Source organism: Neophocaena asiaeorientalis, unplaced genomic scaffold, assembly GCF_003031525.2.
Source record: "Neophocaena asiaeorientalis asiaeorientalis breed wild unplaced genomic scaffold, Neophocaena_asiaeorientalis_V1.1 scaffold263, whole genome shotgun sequence".
Lineage (NCBI taxonomy): Eukaryota > Metazoa > Chordata > Mammalia > Artiodactyla > Phocoenidae > Neophocaena > Neophocaena asiaeorientalis.
The window spans coordinates 1,219,962-1,241,828 of NW_020175015.1; the positions used below are offsets into that span (position 1 = coordinate 1,219,962).

The 21,867-nt window shown below is 40.4% G+C and overlaps 1 protein-coding gene across 2 annotated transcripts in view; it reads right to left on the bottom strand.

Moving 5' to 3' along the window:
* POLD3 (DNA polymerase delta 3, accessory subunit) overlaps positions 1-18,372 on the bottom strand; it is a 41,610-nt gene extending 23,238 nt beyond the window's left edge. For both annotated transcript variants that reach the window (XR_003005570.1, XM_024761992.1), the window contains exons 1-5: positions 18,180-18,372; positions 16,752-16,807; positions 8,218-8,320; positions 4,072-4,111; positions 2,407-2,539 (exon numbers count right to left, since the gene is read on the bottom strand). Coding sequence is in view for 1 of the 2 variants with exons in the window: in XM_024761992.1 (XP_024617760.1) it covers positions 2,407-2,539; positions 4,072-4,111; positions 8,218-8,320; positions 16,752-16,807; positions 18,180-18,239 (392 nt within the window). In the remaining variant the exon portion in view is untranslated. The remainder of the gene's footprint in view (positions 1-2,406; positions 2,540-4,071; positions 4,112-8,217; positions 8,321-16,751; positions 16,808-18,179) is intronic.
* Positions 18,373-21,867: the final 3,495 nt, after the last annotated feature.

The following is a 21,867-nucleotide window of genomic DNA, read 5'->3' on the forward strand; positions in this document are numbered from 1 at the left end:
GGCCCGTGAGCCATGGCCGCTGAGCCTGTGCGTCCGGAGCCTGTGCTCCACAACGGGAGAGGCCACAACAGTTAGAGGCCCGCGTACCGCAAAAAAATAAATAAATAAATAAATATGTATATATATCCTCCCTGAGCCTCAATTCCTCTGTAGCAGGTTACCTCTCTTTTTCCTCCATCTTACCGTCAAATTTCCTGGAAAGTTGTCCCTATCTGCTGTCTCACTTCCTTATATCCTGACCTACCCAGTTGACCAGAAGCTGGTTGCTCCACTGGAACTGCTCTTACTAAGGCCATCACTTTTCAGTTCCTGTTTTACTCAGCTTCTCAGCAAGGTTTGATATTGTCAACCAGTCCCTCCTTCTTGAAACTCTCTTCTTAGTTTTTAGAACTCCAGACACTCTCATGATTTTCCTCTTATCTCTGGCTGCTCCCTCTTAGGTCCCTCTTTTCTGCCCACCCCTTAAAAAACAGCTGTCACTTAAATAGTGCTTACTGTGTGCCAAGCACTGTTCTAAGTGCTTTACATATATTAATTCATTTAATCCTCTACAACCCTGAGGCTGATACTAATTTTATTAGTTTCATTTCACTGATGAGGAAACTCAAGCAGAGAGATTAAATAATTTGCCCAAGGGGTTACACAGCTAGTAACTGTGGCTAGAGTTTAATAACTTTCTGCCCTTCTTTCAGTCTATGCATTCTCTCTGCATGACTGTATCTACTGCTGTAGCCCAATTAATTATCTATTTTCTCTGATTCCAAAATCTCTCTCTTTACCCTCAGATTTCTCTCCTTAGCTCTAGACTCCCCTATCTATTGCAAAGGACACCTCCACTTGGACTCCCCAAGTTGGGTACTAAAACTCAACATGTCCAAAGCCAATTCATCATTTTTCCCTTCTCCCAAAGCCTGCTCCTCCTCATATGTTCCTCTTCTTAGTGATGGTACCATTATCCATCCAGCAATTCAAGCCAGAAACATGGCCATCATCCTTAACACCATGAACCCCGCCCCCATCCCCACCATACACACTCTCCTGGTCCCTAACCACTACCACACCATCCAGGTTTTGATGGTATGGCCCTTTAACCTCTGTACCTCTCCATTTCCAACACCACTACTATGCGTCAGGTAACTATCATCTCCACCACGAATCACTGCAACAGTTCTCCTTCCTGATGGCCTTGCCTTCAGATTATTCCCTTCAGATCCATTTTCACCATGATAGAGTGATATTTTTATGATGCAATTCTGATCATTTCAATCATCTGCTTCAAAATCTTCAGTGGCTCCCCTGTGCCCTTGGAATAAAGTCTCAACTCTTTATCCTAGTAGTCAAGCATAGAGTCTGATTCCTTGCATCATTATTTTCTGCCTCTCACTCTAATTTCCAGCCATAGAAAACTACTGCGGTTCTGCACAAGCACCACGTGTTCTGTCAGCCTTGTCCTTACTCTCCCACTTCCCTCTGACTGGCTCCTTCTACTAGGCCTTCAGGCCTCAACTTCAATGCCGTACCCTTCAAGAAGCCACCTCTGTCTCGACTCCTCACTCCACCCCAACCAAAAAGGGGGGATGAGTGTCCCCCAATATCCTCCCACACTCTTATTCATATTGTAGCACTGTCACACTATACTGTAATTGCCTCCCATAGGATCATCAAGCAGGTAATGGACCATATTCACTCTATAGTATGTGGCATGTCACAAGTACTCATCAGATCTTCGTTGAATTAATTCAAATTACTCTGCTTAGTACCTATCAAAGTAGTAGGTGTTCACTATATTTCTGGGGATCTGGCCTGAACCTTCCATACAAAGTAGGCGTTTGACCAAAGCTCAAAAGAGTTTAAGTAACTTGTCCAAAGCTCCTGGGCCATGAGCAACAAAGCCAAAAATCAAGCCCATGACCATCAATTTCCAAAACCCATGTGCATTATAGTCCACCTCCTCCCTGTGCTGTGAAAGATACAAAAGATGAACAAGATCTGATCCTGGCTGTGGAAGATCAACTGATTTTGGATGGAAGGTAGAGGAATATTAAGTTAGGAATAGTTTTTTGAAGGATAACATTTGAACTGGCTCTTGACAGATGCGTAGGATTTAGACAAGCAGAGACTGGGGTAAAGGAGTAATGAGGGGGCCCAACAAACAACATTTCTGGTAGTAGTGACAGGATAAATACATGAGAAATAGATTTATGGGGAGTCTACTGAGGTTTTCAGTATGGGTTGTAGCTGCTATTTTTCACCTTATGATGCACTAATAAAACCAGGCATGTGTCTTACTGCAAGATAAATGAGGTTTTACTAGACTTGGCGTTCACTCTTAAGAGGCAGCCACTGTGTAAACATCTTACAAAATCAATTCGTAAAGAAGCCCACAAGAAACATTAAGGAGCTCACTTGCTGCAGTTCTGCAAGTTGCTTTTAAGGATGTCATAGTCGGTATTGAACAGAGGCCCACTGTCCTTTAGCATGGCTTTCTGGATGCTGTACACATGTACACTGGCAGTCACAGCTAGCTTGGACTTCACTGCTACAAGTCAACAGGAAAAGCAGTCTGTTAATACACAAACTTCATAGCATGTGGGGAGTTTAACAAGAAACCCTTCTGCATTAAAACCATTTGTAATCTGTGGTGGTCCAAAAAGCTCTAAAAGGCCAAACAGTATTATATACAGTATGATATCAACTCTTCTGTCTGTGACAAGGACATTATGAAAGGTAGGTGGTGGTGAGTCAGTTCTAAGTACAGTACTGTGAAGGTATCACTCATCCAGTGGACACTCAGTAAATATTAATGAATAATTGATGATACTATGATGTGTTTTTTTTCCCCCCCAGTCAGGGAAGAATCTTATACTCTAGCATATAAACATAGCAACTGAGGAATAAGTAATTTCTGAGAAGTCTCGCTTATATAATTCAACTTTAGTTTACAAAAAGAAACTCTATATAACAAAAATACTACTAACCAGATGGGTCTGCAGAGGAAATACAGAAAAGAACATCATAAGAACAAATTTTAGGTTCCATGAAGGAAGGGACCATGCCTAACTTGTTCCAAGTCTCTAGTGCCTAGCACAGAGCTTGACACAGAGTAGATACTCACCATGTATCTACTGAATGAATAAATCTACCACTGTGGGAATTCAGAAAGAAAATATTGGACATTTCCACCATTTTGAATACCTCAAAGTTAATTTATAAGAAAACAACCCCACTGGTAGGCATCTTTATATACAAAGTACAACACTGCAGGTTTTGTCTTGAGACATAATCCAAGATCATGTGGCTGACTATTACCAAATTCCTTTGAATTGGGTATTAAAAAATAGAACAGTAGCATTAATAGTCTTGAAATGGGTAGACAAATTTAATTTAGAAGTTATACTAAGTTCTTCTGACTTCAGAAAAGCATTCTTTAATTTTCTTCCTAAAAAAACTGTTATGGAATACAACACAATATTTAGAGACCATTGTCTTTTGACAGTTGATGAGGTGTTCCATATGGTATTCATAATAGTTTTTTACATGTCTGTCACAGTTTTGAAATCGCATGATAAAAGCGCTTTATTAATGTCAGCAGCCATTGGCCGTAAAAATGGGAAATTAGTGTAGTATCATATTTTAACATGTTTCAGAAATTACTAATAAAAAGAATACATGGCTCTCCAGTAAAACAGCTAAATGTATATGAGATGTTAATGACACTGATGCCATAAGAGAAAAAACTTGGGCTTCCCTGGTGGCGCAGTGGTTGTGAATCTGCCTGCCAATGCAGGGGACACGGGTTCGAGCCCTGGTCTAGGAAGATCCCACATGCCGCGGAGCAACTAGGCCTGTGAGCCACAACTACTGAGCCTGCGCGTCTGTAGCTTGTGCTCCACAACAAGAGAGGCTGCGACAGTGAGAGGCCCGCACACCGCGATGAAGAGTGGCCCCCACTCGCCACAACTAGAGAAAGCCCACACACACAGAAACTTAGACCTAACACTGCCAAAAATAAATAAATAAATTTATTTTTTTAAAAAAAGGAAAAACTTGCTAGATCGCTATAATACTTACCTTCCAATTTATCTTCTCTCACTACTGCAACCTTGTGGCACTGTAACAAAATAACACTTCACTGGTATTTAAGTAGTACAACTTGCAATTTTAACGTTTCCTTGCCAAAAATTCATTTGCACTTGGATGTGAAATCAGCAACATTAGGTACCCCTGAAAATGTATGTTACAGTTTAATAAAGTCAGACTCATTGCTTACTTTGAAACTTCTCAATCAGGTTAAGGGAAAGTGAGAGTGTAGATATCAGTACCAAAAAAACCCCCAAAGCTCAAAAAAACACAGCAGCTCAAACTAGTGTGAGGAAAAGAGGACTTTTTACTAAGTAATGTAATGAGAATTACTGTATAATCATATGGAACCAGATAAAAATTGGAACTCTCACACCATACAAAAAAAATAAATTCTAAATGGATCAGAGATCTAAATGTAAAGAATGAAACACACATATATATAGTATGCACAGGAAGAAAATATGGGTGAATTCTTCTATAAACTAATATAACCTGAGAATGAGGAAGTTTCTTGACTATAATTCAAAATCCAGAAGTAACTGAAATAATCCATAAAAACTAAAAAATCATTTTTGGATGATAAAAAAAAAAACTTTAAGCAACGTAAAAAGACAAATGGTAAAGTGGGAAAAATATCTGCAACTTACATCACAAAGGGTTAATATATAGTTTCTAAAATAGAGAAAATAAAGACTAACTATCCTTTTGAAAATCGGCAAGAGGTATGAAGAAACAGTTCACAGAAGAGAAATGCAGATGACCCTGAAACAGGACCACATGTGCTGTGTAGAAACAGATGCTCTCCTACATTGCTGGTAGCAATGAAAAATGGAGAGGTATTTGGCAATACCCAACAAAGTTTATATATCTCCTACTTCTAGGAACGTAACCTTAAAACACACTGGCAAAAACATACAAGACACATATACACTGAGCTATTCACTGCAGCACTATATGTAATAGCCAAAGATTGTAAATAACTCAAATAACTATCAGTAAGGGACTGCTGAATAAACTAAGGTATATCTATCAATGTAGGAGCATGTGGCTGTAATAAGGAAAGAGAAACATTTCTATAACTGCAACAGAGTGATGCTCGGGATAACCTAGAAACCTTAAACTGTTTTCACTCATCATATGGTTAGTAAAATTGTTGGGTTTGCTTTTCTAAATCTCATATATTTGGCTAAAGCAAATAAATATTTATTTTAATGTTAGGAACAACCAAAATTCACAACATAAGAAAAAAGAGCAATATAAAATCAAGTAAGTTTTTAAAAAATATAATTGTAAATTTGAACTGGGAATTTGACGTGTCTTCATAATGCATTTTCTCTTAAAAAAAGCATTCTTAAAAATGGCATGTTCTGCAAAATTGTACAATAAAAATTACAGAGCTTATGAGAAAAAGAGATTAGAAACTAATCACTCAAACCTATGTAATAGGAGCCCTAAAAACAATAATTGGTACCCTCAGGAGAAAATATCGCAGCCCAGACAGTTCACTGTGACTAAACGCTGCCTTAGGGGATATTAGAAATGCATAAAAACAATGCAGTGGAAATGCCAGTGCTAAAACAACGTAGACCAGAGTAGAGCTATGGTTCAGGGGGATCCTATTAAGGGGGACACAGGAGTTGAGTTCAGCATCCATAATCCCAGAGGCTGGCTGGGGACAAGCCTCTAGAGCTTTTTATCAGTTAAAGAAAAAGGGAAAACATAGCTAGTTGATGAGAGAAAGTTCTTCTTTATAGAAACATTCCAGCCAATAAATCCAGAAGGAATGACAGAATTAGAACATCACTATTTTGTAACTCCTAGTGAATTAATGATCTAGGCAATGATAAAAATCAATCTCAGCTAAAATCATTAGATGAAAAGCTAATGGGGGACCTAATAAAGAATGGATCAAGTAATAACCTCTAAAAGAATCAACCAAACATTTCGTTGAAATTTTCAAAAATTCTCTGGAAGACTTTCCAGGATGAGATTAGAAGGAGGCTTTTACTTTCTATGTATTATCAAGCATTTTTTACAATAATGATCATTGGAAAAATAGAAATTATTCGTATGTTTAAAAACCCATACAAAGCCTATGTATCTTTTTTTCTTTCTAGAAACACTTAAATTGGGCTTCTCTGGTGGCACAGTGGTTGAGCCTGCCTGCCGATGCAGGGGACACGGGTTCGTGCCCCGGTCCAGGAAGATCCCACATGCCGCAGAGCGGCTAGGCCCGTGAGCCATGGCCGTTGAGCCTGCACGTCTGGAGCCTGTGCTCCGCAACGGGAGAGGCCACAACAGTGAGAGGCCCGTGTACCGCAAAAAAAAAAAAAAAACTTAAAAAAGAAATGAGAAAGAATAAGAACAAAACCTGACATTATGCTTAATAATCTGCCTTTTCTTAGCCTGGCTCTCTTAAAAGAAAAAAGCATGGATAAGCATCCACACTTGGTCAGTAATTAATTCTACAGGGTTCCACAGGGCAGGGCTCTAAAATTCTCACAACCACTTCAACCACAGGAACCCTACTCTTAATATATTTTATATTTTAGGATTCCAAGATTTCATTTGATAAAGTGTTCTGCTGCTTTAAAAAACGGTGGGCAAAAAAAAAAAAAAGCTGGGCAGAATTTAAATGCCCTCTTAAACTTAGAAACAGAAGGCTTTATACAAGCAAACCACAGCACAGAAGTTTTTAATTGATCATGGGTTACACATCTTTTTGAAAAATGGTCTCAAAAAAATGCACTGAGGAACACAATTTGAATGTACTTTCAAGGGTTCACCCAAGAATCCCTTGAACCCTAAAGACCATGCAAGAATCTGAAATTAAGAACCTCTATCATATGGGTTAGAATAAAAATCTACAACTTTATCTTAAAACATAAATTCTTAACCTTGGACCCTTGTTCAAAAGATCTGTGAACACAGAAAATTTCATGAATATGTCAACATATGCATTTTTCTTTCAGATTCTCAAGGAATCAGTGACCAAAAAAAGAATAGAAACCACTGCTTTAAAGGTACACAGTGATTCCCAGGTAAAGAATTGACTATGACTAAATGGAAGGCTTTGACTAAACTCAAGAAAGAGACAGAGGGAGCTGATTAACCCTGGAAACAAAAGAAGGCATCCAGATACAAACTTTGGCAGAATCCATTCAAGGGCCATACAGGGAGAGGATTCTGGTCAGGTTTATTTCTGAGAGCAAATGAATCAGGTGTGCTTAATCTGGTTTCAGATATATAATGACATCTGATTCCATCTACACTTGCAAATATCGTAATTAACATCTGGCTGGCCAAACAGCTTACCAACAAGAACAGAATATGCTAGTCAGAGAATATAAGGATCTGATACCCCTAGCAGTTTTGTTTCTCCTTGTAAATTACTAAATCGCCATTCCAGTTTTGAATCTCACATGCTTGGGACTCTATTGATACAAGACAAATCCAGTCAGTATTTTGATATATCTGGCTTCTGAATTTATGAACCTTAGGGAAAGTCAAAAGGGAAGAGGAAAACATTATCAGTGGATCTCTGAGAAGGAGTCTTGATCCTTGGGCTAAATTCTCTAGGGTTGGTGGCTCTGGGAGCAAAAGAACCTTCAGGTAAGAGGTTTGGGAAGTAAGAACAGAGGAGGTGTGCCTCAGTTTGGGGAGGAAGCAAAAGAGGAGGAATTATCAAAGTTCCAAGGATCAGTCTAGTATGGGAGAAGGAATGGAGTTATCTCAGCAGAGCTTCTGGGACGAAAGCTCAGATTAAAATCAAGTTCACTTAAAAAAAAAAAAATTGTACTTGCTGAACACCTGAGTTTGTGGCTTGACATTTGAACGGGCTGAAAATGAACCACCATTGTCTCCAATATACCTTCAAATGGAAGAAAGAGGAGTAAGAGAAGCAGTTCCAAATGTCTTGTTGCCTAGGAAAATTGCACAACAACGATAGTCTCTGTATCACAGCCGAGATATTACCCAAACTTCTCAAGAGTTTTAGGTTTAGTCTAAAAATCCAAAATAATCACCGTCTTCAAGTAGATTTTAAAAATTTCCATAATACTGAATCTTGTTTTTGCCCTGTGTTGTGTTATATAACACTATTTATAGCTCAAACACATTTAAACTCAAACTTACGGAATGTCCATTCTGAATGAGACTGCCAGACACTAAATAAGTGACATGCAGTTGGGCTCCTGAATTTTCCTTTCGCTTCCTTTCAACATAATCATACAGCATCCTGTTACAAACAAAAGGCACAAGTAAGTCATTAGTAAAAGTTTACCTCATCAACTCTTAATTCATGACTTAAAAGTTAGATATATTAAATCTGACAGTCCATCAAATATTCTACAGAATATTTTTGCTCTGTCCCTGGACAGAGAGTTAAAAAAAGATGAATGGAACATAGGGGTTGGGGTCAACTTGTATTGAGCTGGCACAGTGACCAAGCAACTGAAATAAATCTAATAATTGGTCAAGTGGGACTGAGCCTGCACTAAAAGAGGCAAAGACATACAATGGACAGAATAATCAATCAAGGATAAGTTCAGTCACTATCTAGCCATTTGATCCTGGATAAATTAATTAGTTTTTCTAGGCCTCTTTCTATCCTGAGGTATAATTTGGGAGGGCTGTACAAGATTGGCAATTCTCTGTTAATCTGGGATTCCTGTGGCCATCCATAACCCTCCATCCCGGACTTCCATGGTGGTCCAGTGGTTAAGACTTTGTGCTTCCAATGCAGGGGGTGCAGGTTCGATCACTGGTTGGGGAACCAAGATCCTACATGCCTCGCAGCACGGCCAAAAAGAAAAGAAAGAAAGAAAGAAAAAAAAAGAACATAAGCCTCCATCCCTCAAAACTGTAAGCAAAATGTAGGTGTTTTTTTGCAGGGAAAGAGGGGAGAGGGTAGAGATGGTTCAAGGTTTTCAACAGATTTGCAAAAGGATTACTCCAGAACGTTAAGAACCACTATGTAGATGATTGTAAGTGTACAGCTCTGTAGTTCCAATTTTATGATCATTCAGAATCAATGCTGTTTCAAAACTGCAAATGTAACAGCTTATTCACACTGTCCAGTATTCATTAACCTGAGACTGCCAAACACTCAATATAGAAATAATGTTGCTTTTATAACATTCCCTAAATTCATTTTTATCCTTATGATCCACTTAGAAGCTGATTCCCCTCAATAACTTACAGTTTAACAAAAACATCAACCAAGAGACATCATTTGTGTCGTTTATTTCAAGAAACATTTACCGAGCCTCTGTGACATGTCATACTTCTGGCAAGAATAAGGGAAACTCAACCTACACTGTTGACTACTCTCTTAGCTTCCTTGATCCAATGCCTCACTGAGTCTCCTGCCACCTCTCTAACTGCCTCTGATCCATTTCCTGCACAGACTTGTACTTGACTACCTACTCCTTTTCTGTACTGCTGGGGCTATCTTCAGCTATCTTTTCTCTCTATATATTAGAGTGACCAATGATCTGGGTTTGCCTGGATCTGAGGGGTTTCCTGACATGGACTCTCAGTTCTAAAACCAACAGTCCAGGGCACATCAGGATGATTGGTCACCTTACTAAATCTTCTCCTTGATCCATTTCATTCATCCCCATGGCTTCATTTATTCCCAACAACAACATCATCTGCTCAAACCACCCAAGCCAGAAATCTGGGAGTCGTTATCCCTCACTTTTCCCAGTCCGGTGAGTTGCCAAATCTTGTCAGTTTTCCAACCCAAGTAATTCTTGACTCCATGCCCTCCAAATATCTTGACTGGACTATTTCAATTCCAAGTGTCAATGCCTTCCTCACACCACCTTCCCATTCATTATCCACAAGGCTGCCAAGATGAAGTTTTAAAAATGCAAATCAAGTCATTCGGTCAGCAAAACCTTAATGAGTGGCTACTTCATGCTCTATGCCTTGGGGATAGAGCAGAGAACAAAGCAATCAAAGTTTCTATCCATTCAGAGTTTGCACTGCAGAAAAGAGAGATACAATAAACAAACAAGTAAATATATGTCAGATGGTAGTAAATCTATGCGGGGGGGGAAAAAAAGATTAGGAGAATAGAGAGTGCCTGAGAAGTTTTGCTATTTTATATGATTAGGGAAGGACTCCTTCCTTGCGGGAAGTTACAGAGCCGCCCATGTGAATATCGCAGGGAAGAATGTTCCAGGCAGAAAGTACAGCAAATCCAAAGGTTCTGAGGCAAGAATGTAAGCAAGGTGCAAGGAACGGAAAAGAGGTGAGCGTGCTGAATAAGGAAGAAGGGAAGAAGAGAGCCAAGCACCAGACATTTAGGGCTTTGTGGCTCTATGTAGGAAGGAAGTCCTCAGAAGGTTTAGAGCAGAAACAACATGATCTCACCTTTTGGGAGGATTCCTGACTGCTGTGTGGAGAATATACTGTTAAGGGGCAAGGAAGGAATCAGGGAGACCACTTACAAGGCTACTGCAATCATCTAGGCTAGAGATGATGGTGGCTCAGACTACAGTGGTAGCAATGGAGCCAGTAATCAGTGGATGAATTCTGGGGACATCTTAAAGGGAGAAACAACAGGATTTGCTGATGGACTGACTGTGGTGTATGAGAGAAAAAGAAATCAAGGATGACTGGATTAAGCAACTCAAAGAATAAAGCTGTCATTCACTGAGACAGAGAAAAGCAGGAGAAGGAGGTGATGTGGGAGAAATTAGGAGTTAAGTTTTGGGGCATGTTAAATCTGAGATACCTATTAGTCATTAAGTGCTGTTAAAAAGTAGCTGATTATTCTTAGCTGAAGTATTATTCCTTGTTCAAAAGTTTTCAGTAGCACCCCATCCCCTAAGGAGCAACTCCACAGGTCTATCAGTGACATGTAAGACATTTCCTGTTCTGGCCCCTGTATCTCTCACCATTCTCCCACACTCACACAATTTTCAGCCTTATGAAACATTCTGCAGTTCCCCTGGCTCTTCTGTATGCCCCTCCTTCTGCCTAGAATGCTCTTCTCAGACCTCATCCACCTAATTCCTCATCAAGATAGCAGCTCAGTTATCACCTCCTATGTGAAGCCTTCCCTAACACCACTAGGCCAGCAGGGAACCCTTGCCATCTAACAGGACCTATCCCATATCTGTTATTATAGTTACCACACCGTATTTCAATTACTTAGTTTATGTATCTGACATCCCCACTAGACTATACACATCTTGAGGAAAAAAAATCAACATTTTTGTTGATTCCTCTATCTTGTTCTCTTTAGTGTGTCCTTCCAAGCAGCAATTATGTTAGGAAAGATGAGGAACACAGAGTCATGAACGTTTTGGTTTATTTATGCTAGTTAGGACCAGGCTAGCAGAAGAAATGGTAGGAAGGGACCATGCCCAAGATGCTCTGAGCTTGCTGGCGAAACACGCTGTCTTTTATCAACAATTCAGTCTTGCTTGTATCATCATAGTCACTGTCCTCTGTGCACTTATCTCCCCAAATCAGGCCCAGTTCTCTTTTATATTAATAAGATTGTCAGAACTGCACAAACTCTTAAAAAAATTTCTGCATACCTTTTGAATCTCTAAGACATGTTCATCTAATTTGATTATGCCAAACACCTTACCAACAAAACACGCAAAGTATTCTTAAATATGAGTAACAATGCATATGACTTCTTACAAGGTGCACTTCCTACACACATGATTAACTATACCTTCGCATCTTCTCATCCCTCCTGATCAGTTCCACCCATAATTTTCCCATACGATGAACACAGTGTATACCTATATTGTCTTCCCTAATCTAATTCCTTCACAGCATTTTTATAACCTGAAATTATCTTGTTTAAGTCAATGATGGGAAGGGTCTTGTCTGTCAAGTTTGCTGTTTTATGACAGAGCTTAAAATATGCTAAAAACTGAAAAAATATTTCTTTATTGCATCCAAGCAAATAGTAACAACCATGCCCAGTCACTGCCCTCAGTGCCAGCAGTGAAACTTTAAATGCTCTCACTATAGTTAAAAGAAAAAAGGGTGATCTAACCTTGCACCTAAAGCAATTAGAGAAAGAAGAACAAAAAAACCCCAAAGTTAGCAGAAGGAAAGAAATCATAAAAATCAGATCAGAAATAAATGAAAAAGAAATGAAGGAAACGATAGCAAAGATCAATTAAAAAAAAAAAAAGGTGACAGGGCACTCTAAGTCTCAGTTTTCTCATCTGTTAAAAAAGGTTGATAGGGATGTCCCTGGTGGCACAGTGGTTAAGAATCCGCCTGCCAGTGCAGGGGACACGGGTTCAAGCCCGGTCCGGGAAGATCCCACATGCCACGGAGCAACTAAGCTCGTGCGCCACAACTACTGAGCCTGCGATCTAAAGCCAGCGAGCCACAACTACTGAAGCCTGCACGCCTAGAGCCCATGCTCAGCAACAAGAGAAGCCACCACAATGAGAACCCCACGCACCGCAATGAAGAGCAGCCCCCACTCGCAACAGCTAGAGAAAGCCCGCGTGCAGCAATGAAGACCCAATGCAGCCAAAAATAAATAAATAAATAAAATAAATTTAAAAATAGAAGATAATTTATTGCTAAAAAATGCTAACTATCGGGCTTCCCTGGTGGCGCAGTGGTTGAGAGTCCGCCTGCTGAAGCAGAGGACACAGGTTCGTGCCCCGGTCTGGGAAGATCCCACATGCCGCGGAGCAGCTGGGCCTGTGAGCCATGGCCGCTGACCTTGCGCGTCCGGAGCCTGTGCTCCACAACGGGAGAGGCTACAACAGTGAGAGGCCCGCGTACCACAAAAAAAAGAAAAAAAAAAAGTGCTAACTATCATCTGAGCCTTCAGCAAGTCATAATCTTTTTGTTGGTGGAGGGTTTGAAACATGATGAGAATTACCAAAATGTGACACAGAGACAACAAATAAGCAAATGCTATTGAGAAATTGGCACCCACAGACTTTGTCAACACAGGGTTGCCACAAACCTTCAATTTGTAAAAACAAAAACAAAAACAAACAGAAAAACACAGTATCTGCGAAGTGCAGTAAAGTGAAGAACAGCAAAATGAGGTAAGCCTATACACATTTTAGGGCTTCACTTATAAATAAGCTTGGACCAACACAGTGTATTCTTATTGTGAGGACTGAAGCATTTTTAGTATAACAAGCACAAGATACATAGAAATGTTAAATAAAGTGATAATTATTGATTTAAGAGCTAAAACGACAGAACTCTCAGAAGAAAACACAGAAGTACATCTTCATGGTTTACTTGGGTTAGGCAAAGCCTTCTTAGATACTATATAAAAAGCACAGGCAACGACAACAAAAAAAAACTGAACTCCATCATCAATAATAAGAACCCTTACACTTCAAAGGGCACCATCAAGGAAGTGCAAAGAAATCATTATCTGATCAGGGACTTGTCTCTAGAATATATAAAGAACTCTTACAACTCAATAATAAAAAGACAAACACAATGGAAAAATGGGCAAAGGATCTGAATAGTTATTTCTCCAAAGAAGATACACAAATGACTAATAAGCACATGAAAAGATGATCAATGTCATTAGCCATTACAAAAATGCAAATCAAAACCATAATGATACTGCTTCACACCCACCAGGATGGCTAAAATTTAAAAAGACAGATAACAGAGTTGACAAGAATGCTGAGAAATCAGAACCCTCATACCTTGGTGGTGGGATTGTAAAATAGTGTAGCCACTTTGAAAAATAGTTTCTCAGCTCCTCAAAATGTTACATATGACCCAGAAATTCCAATCGTAGGTGTATACTAAGAGAACTGAAAACACATGTCCACACAAAAACTTGTACACAAATGTTCATAGTAGCATTATTCATAACATGCCAAATGTGGAAAAAACCTAAATGTCCATCAACTGATGAATGGATAAACGAAATGCTATATATCCATATGTTATAGGTTGAATTGTGTCCCCCCAAAAAAGATATGTTGAAGTCCTAACCACCAGTACCTCAGAGTATGACCTTATTTGGAAATAGGGTCTTTGCAGATGTAATAAGTTAACATGAAGTCATACTGGAGTAGGGTGGGCTCCTCATCTACTATGACTGGTATTCTTGTTTGTTTGTTGTTTTAATGGTATCAACTGCTTTTTATTGAGCACATATTAAGTACTTTCCATAAAATTCAATCTGCACCCTGACCTTAGAAGCTACATGTTTTTATTATTCCCATTTTTCAAACAGAGACAGAAGCTCAGAACCTAAGAGTGGTGACTCAAGTGGGTAACTCAGCTAAATGAGTGGATTCTGATTCTGGATGCATGGCCTCCAAAGCCAGTGTTTGTAACCCTAAGGCTCCTGTGCCTCGAACTCTGCTCTGCTGACATTGGCTGGAGGGAGCCAGGATGAGCCTCTAAGGGTTAGGCCTTCCAAACAGGAGCCACCAAGCCTGGTGTCTCATCTGTCTCCCAGTTTAGCCTAACTGGTATCCTTATAAGATGGCTATGTGAAGATACAAACACACAAGGAGAATGCCACGTGCTATGAAGGCAGATACTGGGGTTATGCAGCTACAAGCCAAAGAATGCCAAACATTGCTAGCAAACCACCAGAAGCTAGGAAGAATCAAAGAAGAATTTTTCTCTACAGGTTTGAGAAGGAGCATGGCCCTGCCAACATCTTAATTTTGGACTTCTAGCCTCCAGAACTGAGACAATAAATTTCTTTTGTTTTAAGCCACCCAGTTTGTAGTATTCTGTTATGGCAGCCCTAGAGAACTAATATACTATATAATGGAATATTATTCAACCATAAAAAGGAATGAAGTACTGATACATGCTACAACATGGACAAACCTTGAAAATATTATGCTAAGTGGAGAAAACCAGACACACAAGATTACTTATTATTAATAAGTAATCTTAAGTATTAATAAGTATTAATAATTACTTATGATTCCATTTATATGAAATGTCCAGGATAGGCAAATCTATAGATGGAGAGTGTATTAGTGGTTGCCTAGTGCTTGGGGGTAGGGGGAGAAGAATGATGAGGGACTACTAACAGATACAGGGTTTCTTTTGGGGGGTGATTAAAATGTTCTGAAATTAATTATAGTGCTAACTGCACAACTCTGTAAATATATTAAAAATCAATGAATTGTACATTTTAAATGGGTAAATTGTATGGTATATGAAACATATGTAAATAAAGCTGTTTTTAAAAAAAATAATTATGAAAGAAAGTAACAGGGTGCATGACAGAGAGAGAGGAGTAGGGACACCTGAAACAGAGCATTAGGGAAGAGTTGCTATATAAGCAATGTGTGAAATTTGAGCTGAAACCTGAACAATGAGGACAGCTGTGAGAAGAGCATTCCAGGCAGAGGGAATGGTACAAGTTTCCTTGAGTGAGAATGGGCTCGAGACATCTGAGGAACAGAAAGGCAAATATGGCTAGAGTATAAGTGACGTAGAGAGTGGTATGGGATGAAACTGGTAGACAGGCAGGGGCTAGACAGCGTATTAATTCCATAAAAATTATAGGAAATAATTCCATAAAAATTATAGCTACAGTAAAATTGCAGGCAAGTTTATTTCATCTCCAGTCCTCAATATGCACCTTTAATCTCAATAGGCTTATATAGTAACAGTTACCTCATTTCATATTTAAACATCTATAACCATAACAAATAATTACTCTTATGGGTGTCTAATCCTAAAGTTACCTAAACCTGTTAGGTTTGGGCCAGGACTGGTCTCAGCAATGGCAATCTCATATAGTCAAAATCAGTCCGAACCCATCCCTGGGCCAAGAGTTTCAGGTCTTGAAGGCATAAACATCACAGTCAAAATTAAACTCCTAGATCTGCCAAACAGCAACCCAAATCAAGCCAAATCAACCCATTCTAGAGATCAGGGATTTATTTTAAGACTCACAGAATGTTCCTATGACTCAAGGAATAGGGAAAAACCAAACCACCTTTAGGAATAAAGCAAACAAAATGAGTATTTAACTCAATATATGTGCTCTCAGCCTGTTCACCAATTCCTACCCATTGGACATAGACAACACCTGCACATTTTCAGGTGAAGAAGTTAATTCAAAAAGCCTGCCCCTTCCATTTTGGCCCCAAGTTGGACTACAAGTTTCAGCAAGGAAAGGTGACAGGGCAAAATTCAAGAAGGGCAACGCTCTGTGTCATCCTGAACACTCCCTTTTTAGTTTCACTTAAATAGTTCTACCCTGTCTTATACTGTTACACAGCCTGTGTCAAACACCTGTTGACCTCATTATGGAAGTTATTTCAATGACACCCAGAGATGGGCCTAAGGAGCACATGTGAAAATGTAATGAAGATAAGATAACAGACATATAAATCTGAGATGTAAACAGAATTGGCTAGCCCATTTAATAAATCAGAAATAACAAAGTGATGTTAACCAGAGGGCAAGGCTACAAATAAATCCAGTAAACATATCACCACACATTTGTATACAAGTCCACCTATCTCCTAAATAATAGACAAAAGCATTAAAGGCAGTAAAAAAAGGTATTCATTCCCATTCCCCCTCAGGGTGGGTGGGGTGTGGGTTCTAACCTAGACACTAACTGTAAAGCTAACAGAGCAAAAGAAAACAAACAAATAAAACCAAAAATTCCTATCAGATTAAAATTAGTAATAAATTGTACTTACTGTTTGGCCTGATTAACATGAACTCCTAGTGTATAGCTCAGCCATTTGTATGTCACCTGCAAGAAGAAGGAGTTTTTTTTAATGTTTTATTAGATGACTCCAGAGTGCAGGTCAGTCCCAAGGGCTCCTAAAGATTCTTACTCTTAGACGATTAAGCCTTATAAATTACATTAGATGCCACCCCAGTTTTGCCAAGAACCATCCACCTAGGCAAGTAGGACTCAGATATTTATCTTACAAATACTAAGAAGTTTGTATCACAGATTAATGCAAGAATCTAAAAAGAAAGGCTGAATATACACAGAAAAAAATCTCATTTTTCTCACACTCCTTGTTTTACTAAGGCCCTTTTTTTCACATTCTGTCCTTTTTTGGGGCCACCACCAAAAACTATCCTCAAACTCACCCAGAAGCTAGGTTACTTTGGAGTGTGTAACTCAGAAACTTCTGAGGAAAGTTGCAGCCATACAAACATTAAAGGGCACAGGTGGTAAAGGGGGTCAGGGAATGAGTGAAGTTGTTGAATACTGTATCAAGAGGTTAGACTGGGAACTATTGGCATCAAGCTTTGATCTTCCTTCCATCCTTCGTTGAACTCTCCTGTCATTTGCCACTGCCTTATAACCTGTCACCCACCTCTCAAAGTCTTCCAATTCTAAACGCTGAGTTTCCAATAATTAGAAGACTTATATAGGTTAGGTAAAGGCAGTGTGATGTAGAGGAAAGCACTAGCAAAAGAGACAGACCTAGGCTGGAAAACTGATTATCCCCTACTAACCACAAATAAATTATTTGGTCCCTCTGCTTCAACTGCCTTTTCTAGGGATACTTCCACCGACCTCTAGGTGGGTCACTGTAGCGACTAAACGCAATAATGTGTATCCAAAGCTCACAGTAGGCCCTCAGTCATCACGATTTGCGAAGCACTCTCATATCCATCGTTTCACTTGATCCTTACTCCAACCCTGTGAGGCAGGCCAAGCCTGTAACAATACCAAACTTCCAGGAGGAGGAAACCAACTGACGGCCGGAAGGTTAAACAACATGTCGCTTAACCCGGTCAAAACACAGTTTCCTCAACTGTAAACTTGAGACTTCAAACGCCAACCACGTCGTCAGACAGGTGTAGAGACGCCTTAGAAGCATTATCAACCAACGTTCCTCCCAGCCCCCGCCCCCGCCCCAGACCTCCGGGGCCCCGGGCCTGTGCACAGAACCCAGCACGCCCACCCAAAGGACGCGGATTTGCGCGCGGGCCACAGGTCCTCGCCGGCGAGTTATCGCTCGCCCTGGGGCACCAGGCGTGGGGACCGTCTCCCCTGGGCCAGTCCCCACGCGGCACACGCAGAGGCGTCAAGGCCCCCGCCGCCCTCGCTGGGCACAGGACCCCAGTCGCACGCCCGCATTCCCCAAATCCTAGCTCCTCACTATCTTGTTCTGGTCCGTGACGAACTCGTCTATATTTTCCAGATAAAACTGGTCCGCCATGGTGCCGCTGCGCCGTGCCCCGCCGCCTCCGAGCTCCCCTGGCCACTTCAACTGCAGCTCCCGCCGGCGGGAAACGTCTTTCCTCCCTCGCAGGTCCTGGGTCGTTTCTCACAGCAACGGAGGCGACGCGCTACGGCGGCCGCCCGAGGGTCAAACTAGTCTCGGAGACGGCGCAGGCTGAACGAAGCGGAGCTAACAGGACCGGACGGAAGTGAAGTCCTAGCGGCGCAGGCGTGCTCTGCAGGGGCTGAGTGTAGACCCCTAGTTTCAAATCCCAGCTCTGCCTCTTAGTGATTGACCCAGGGCAAAATACCTCACCTCTAGGAACCACAGTTTTTCCAACTCTAAATTGATAAAATAATCCTTACCTTTTCATACATTTATTCAACAAATATTTATTAAGTACCCAGTCTATTCCAGGCACTTCTTAGGCACTGGGACATAGCAATGAACAATAAAGACAGAAATAAACAAATATTTTAGTAAAGTCCTGCCAGCTGGGATAAAGTACTGCCTGTTATAATCTCTCAGAATTGAGAAATCAGGGAAAGTTTTCCAGAGAAGATGAGAGAGGGGGAGTATTTGCTGGGAAGAGAATAGTTTTCATTATGGTTGGAATGCCGGGAGAAAAGGACGATGAGGAGGGATGAGACCGAAGAAGCCAAATCATGCTATGCCTACAAGGTTGTGTGAAGGGGCACGTGCACTTTATTCTCAAGAAAAGTTTTCGAATTGGGGAATTTCAACTAAAATTTCTCCTAACATCAGCTAAAAAACCATTCAACAGAAGCCAGTGTATTTCAGTAGGGCAGCAAAGTGGACAATGGAGCAGGCTCTAGAGTTAGACCCTGGATTTGAATCCTGGTTTTGATATTTGTGTGTGAACTTAGGTAAGTTATTTAACCACTGCAAGCCTGTTTCCCCAGCTACAAAATGGAAATAGTGGGACTTCCCTGGCAATCCAACGGTTAAGACTCTGCCCTTCCAGTGCAGGGGGCACGGGTTCAATCTCTGGTCAGGGAACTAAGATCCCACATGCCACAAGGCCCGGCCAAAACATTAAAAAAAAAAAAAAAGATGGAAGTAGCAATAGCACCCATTTCAAATGTTTGTTGCAACATGCATTCATTCAAGACATAGCAAAAGCCTACTAAGGGCCAGGCACTGTTCTGGGTACTGGGGCCCTGGGGATACAGCTGTGATCAATAACACACAGAGCCTGTTCACAGGTAGCTTACACTTTCTTGGAGATTTTTTTTTTTTTTTGCGGTACGCGGGCCTCTCACTGTGTGGTCTCTCCTGTTGCGGAGCACAGGCTCCGGACGCGCAGGCTCAGCGGCCACGGCTCATGGGCCCAGCCGCTCCGCGGCACATGGGATCCTCCCGGACCAGGGCATGAACCCGTGTCCCCTGCATCAGCAGGCAGACTCTCAACCACTGCGCCACCAGGGAAGCCCTTTCTTGGAGATTTTTAAGTGAGGGACCGTAGCAGCTTAAAATAGGATCGTACGTACTGGAAATTGAGAACTAACTTGGGTTTTCTTTGAGTCAGCAAAAACTGCTAATGAATTAGATGAGTGGAGTATGAGAAAGACAGTAATCAAGGAAAATGCCTAGATTTGGAACCTAAATCTTTAGGTTAATGGTGATGCCTTTGACTACTGAGATATGAAGACTGAGAGAAGGAGCAGATGAGAAATTTTAAGAATTTTATTTGGCCAGAGTTATAAACAGGATAATATACATATACCCCTCATGCCATGCCTGCACACAATGAAATCAACAATTAGTATCTGTACTTGGAATTGGCAAATAATAAAATGACTAAAGTTAGAAAACAACAACAACAACAAAAACAGTTATTACATTATTATATACCAGGCACACTGTACCAGGCTTTGAGAGAGCGATTTCATTTGATTCTCATAGGATCCCTGCAAATGGATTGTGTTTGTCCATATTTTATAGACTAGATTGCTGAGGCTCAAGAGAGGAGACACGGATTTTCCAGGTCACAGGGTTAAGTGGTAGTACTGGAACTGGAACTCGTTTCTAGTCATTGCTCCACAGGATTGGAAAAGAAGTCAAAATTGACCAAAGAAGAGTCTTGATACTACCTTCCCGCGTAAAGGGAGCAGATGATAATATTTATAGACTACCTGGCCCAACATGGTCCTAGATCTGCCAATATTAAAAGAGTTGCATGTCTTTTAGAAGCCAGATTCGTGGTTGTCTTTGGGAAGATAGAAAATGAAAGGGAGTAGGAGGAGGCTTCTGAGGAAAAGGTAATGTTCTGGTTCTGGATCTGTGGATCTGGATCCCATGGGTGTGTCAAGTCTGTGAAAATTTGAACTGTACACTTTTGATATATATGGTTTTCTATATGTATGTTTACATATAGAAAACCATATATATCAAAAGTGTACAGTATCTATAAACAGTATCTATCTGTACAGTATCTATATACAGTATATATCAAAAGTGTATCTATAAAAAGTTTACATGATCATTCAGGAAATCTTTAACTACTGTGCCAGGTCTTCTCAAATCAGTAAAACAGAAAATAGGTACAGGTAAGGATGGGTATTGGAAAGGATAGGTTTAGTCTTAACCTTGGAAAAAAGAAAGGAGATTCTGGGAAGAAGGGATACTGGACAAATGGACCCCAGGCAAGACAGTAACGGAATTATCAAGTTAAGATAAATGATCAAAGGCATCTCCAAGACTGGGTTGGAATAATAAGACTAGAAAGGAATGACCACCGCTATGCCTGGGAGGGGGCAGGTAGGGAGTTGGCCTTGTACATTAAGGGCAGGGAGCTGGAGGAGGAAGGGAAAGCTCTTCTGCTTATGTCTGAGGCCTACGCAGCCTTGAAATTTCCTACCTCAGGGGAGGGTAGCTGACTGGAAAGCATGTGGGCTTTGGAAATACATTTTTCTTTTAAAAAGCAAGCAAAGCAAACTAACAAAAACCAGGCTTGAATCCCAGCTTCACCACTTCCTAGCTGTGTGGCCTTGGGCAAATCATTTAACCTCTCTAGTCCTCATTTTCATCATCTTTAAAGAAGGGACAATGATAGGCAGTGATGTTCTGATAAATGATTAAGAACCAATTTACCAAATAAAATAAGCCCTGATTTGTAGTCGTTGCCAGCTTCTGTGGTGTAAATATTCCCACCATAGCAGATTCCAAACTACAGATAGTGAAGTCACAGAATGCAGAGTCAGGAAGAGATGCACACTGTCACACCATTATTTCCACTGTACAGATACAATAAGCAAATAACCTCAAGAGCATAGATGATAGTAAAATGTAGTAATATAATTGAGAAATAAGATTTGAATATTATCTTTGTTTTTAATATAATTTATTTAATAGTAAGTTACGTAATTTAATTTTTAGTAACAGCTCTGTTTAACAAGTGACTTGCAAACTTTCTGAAACTTTAACATTCAGCTCTCATAAGCAAGTATGAGCCAGCTCCAGCACACGACTATAAATATAATTTAACTTGCATGATTGAGGGGATTGAAGGAAACATGTTCTGTGCCTGGCAGATAGCTAAGTCCTCTAAAAATGGTAACTATTATTATATAACTAACACTTGCATACAACTAACTATATGCCA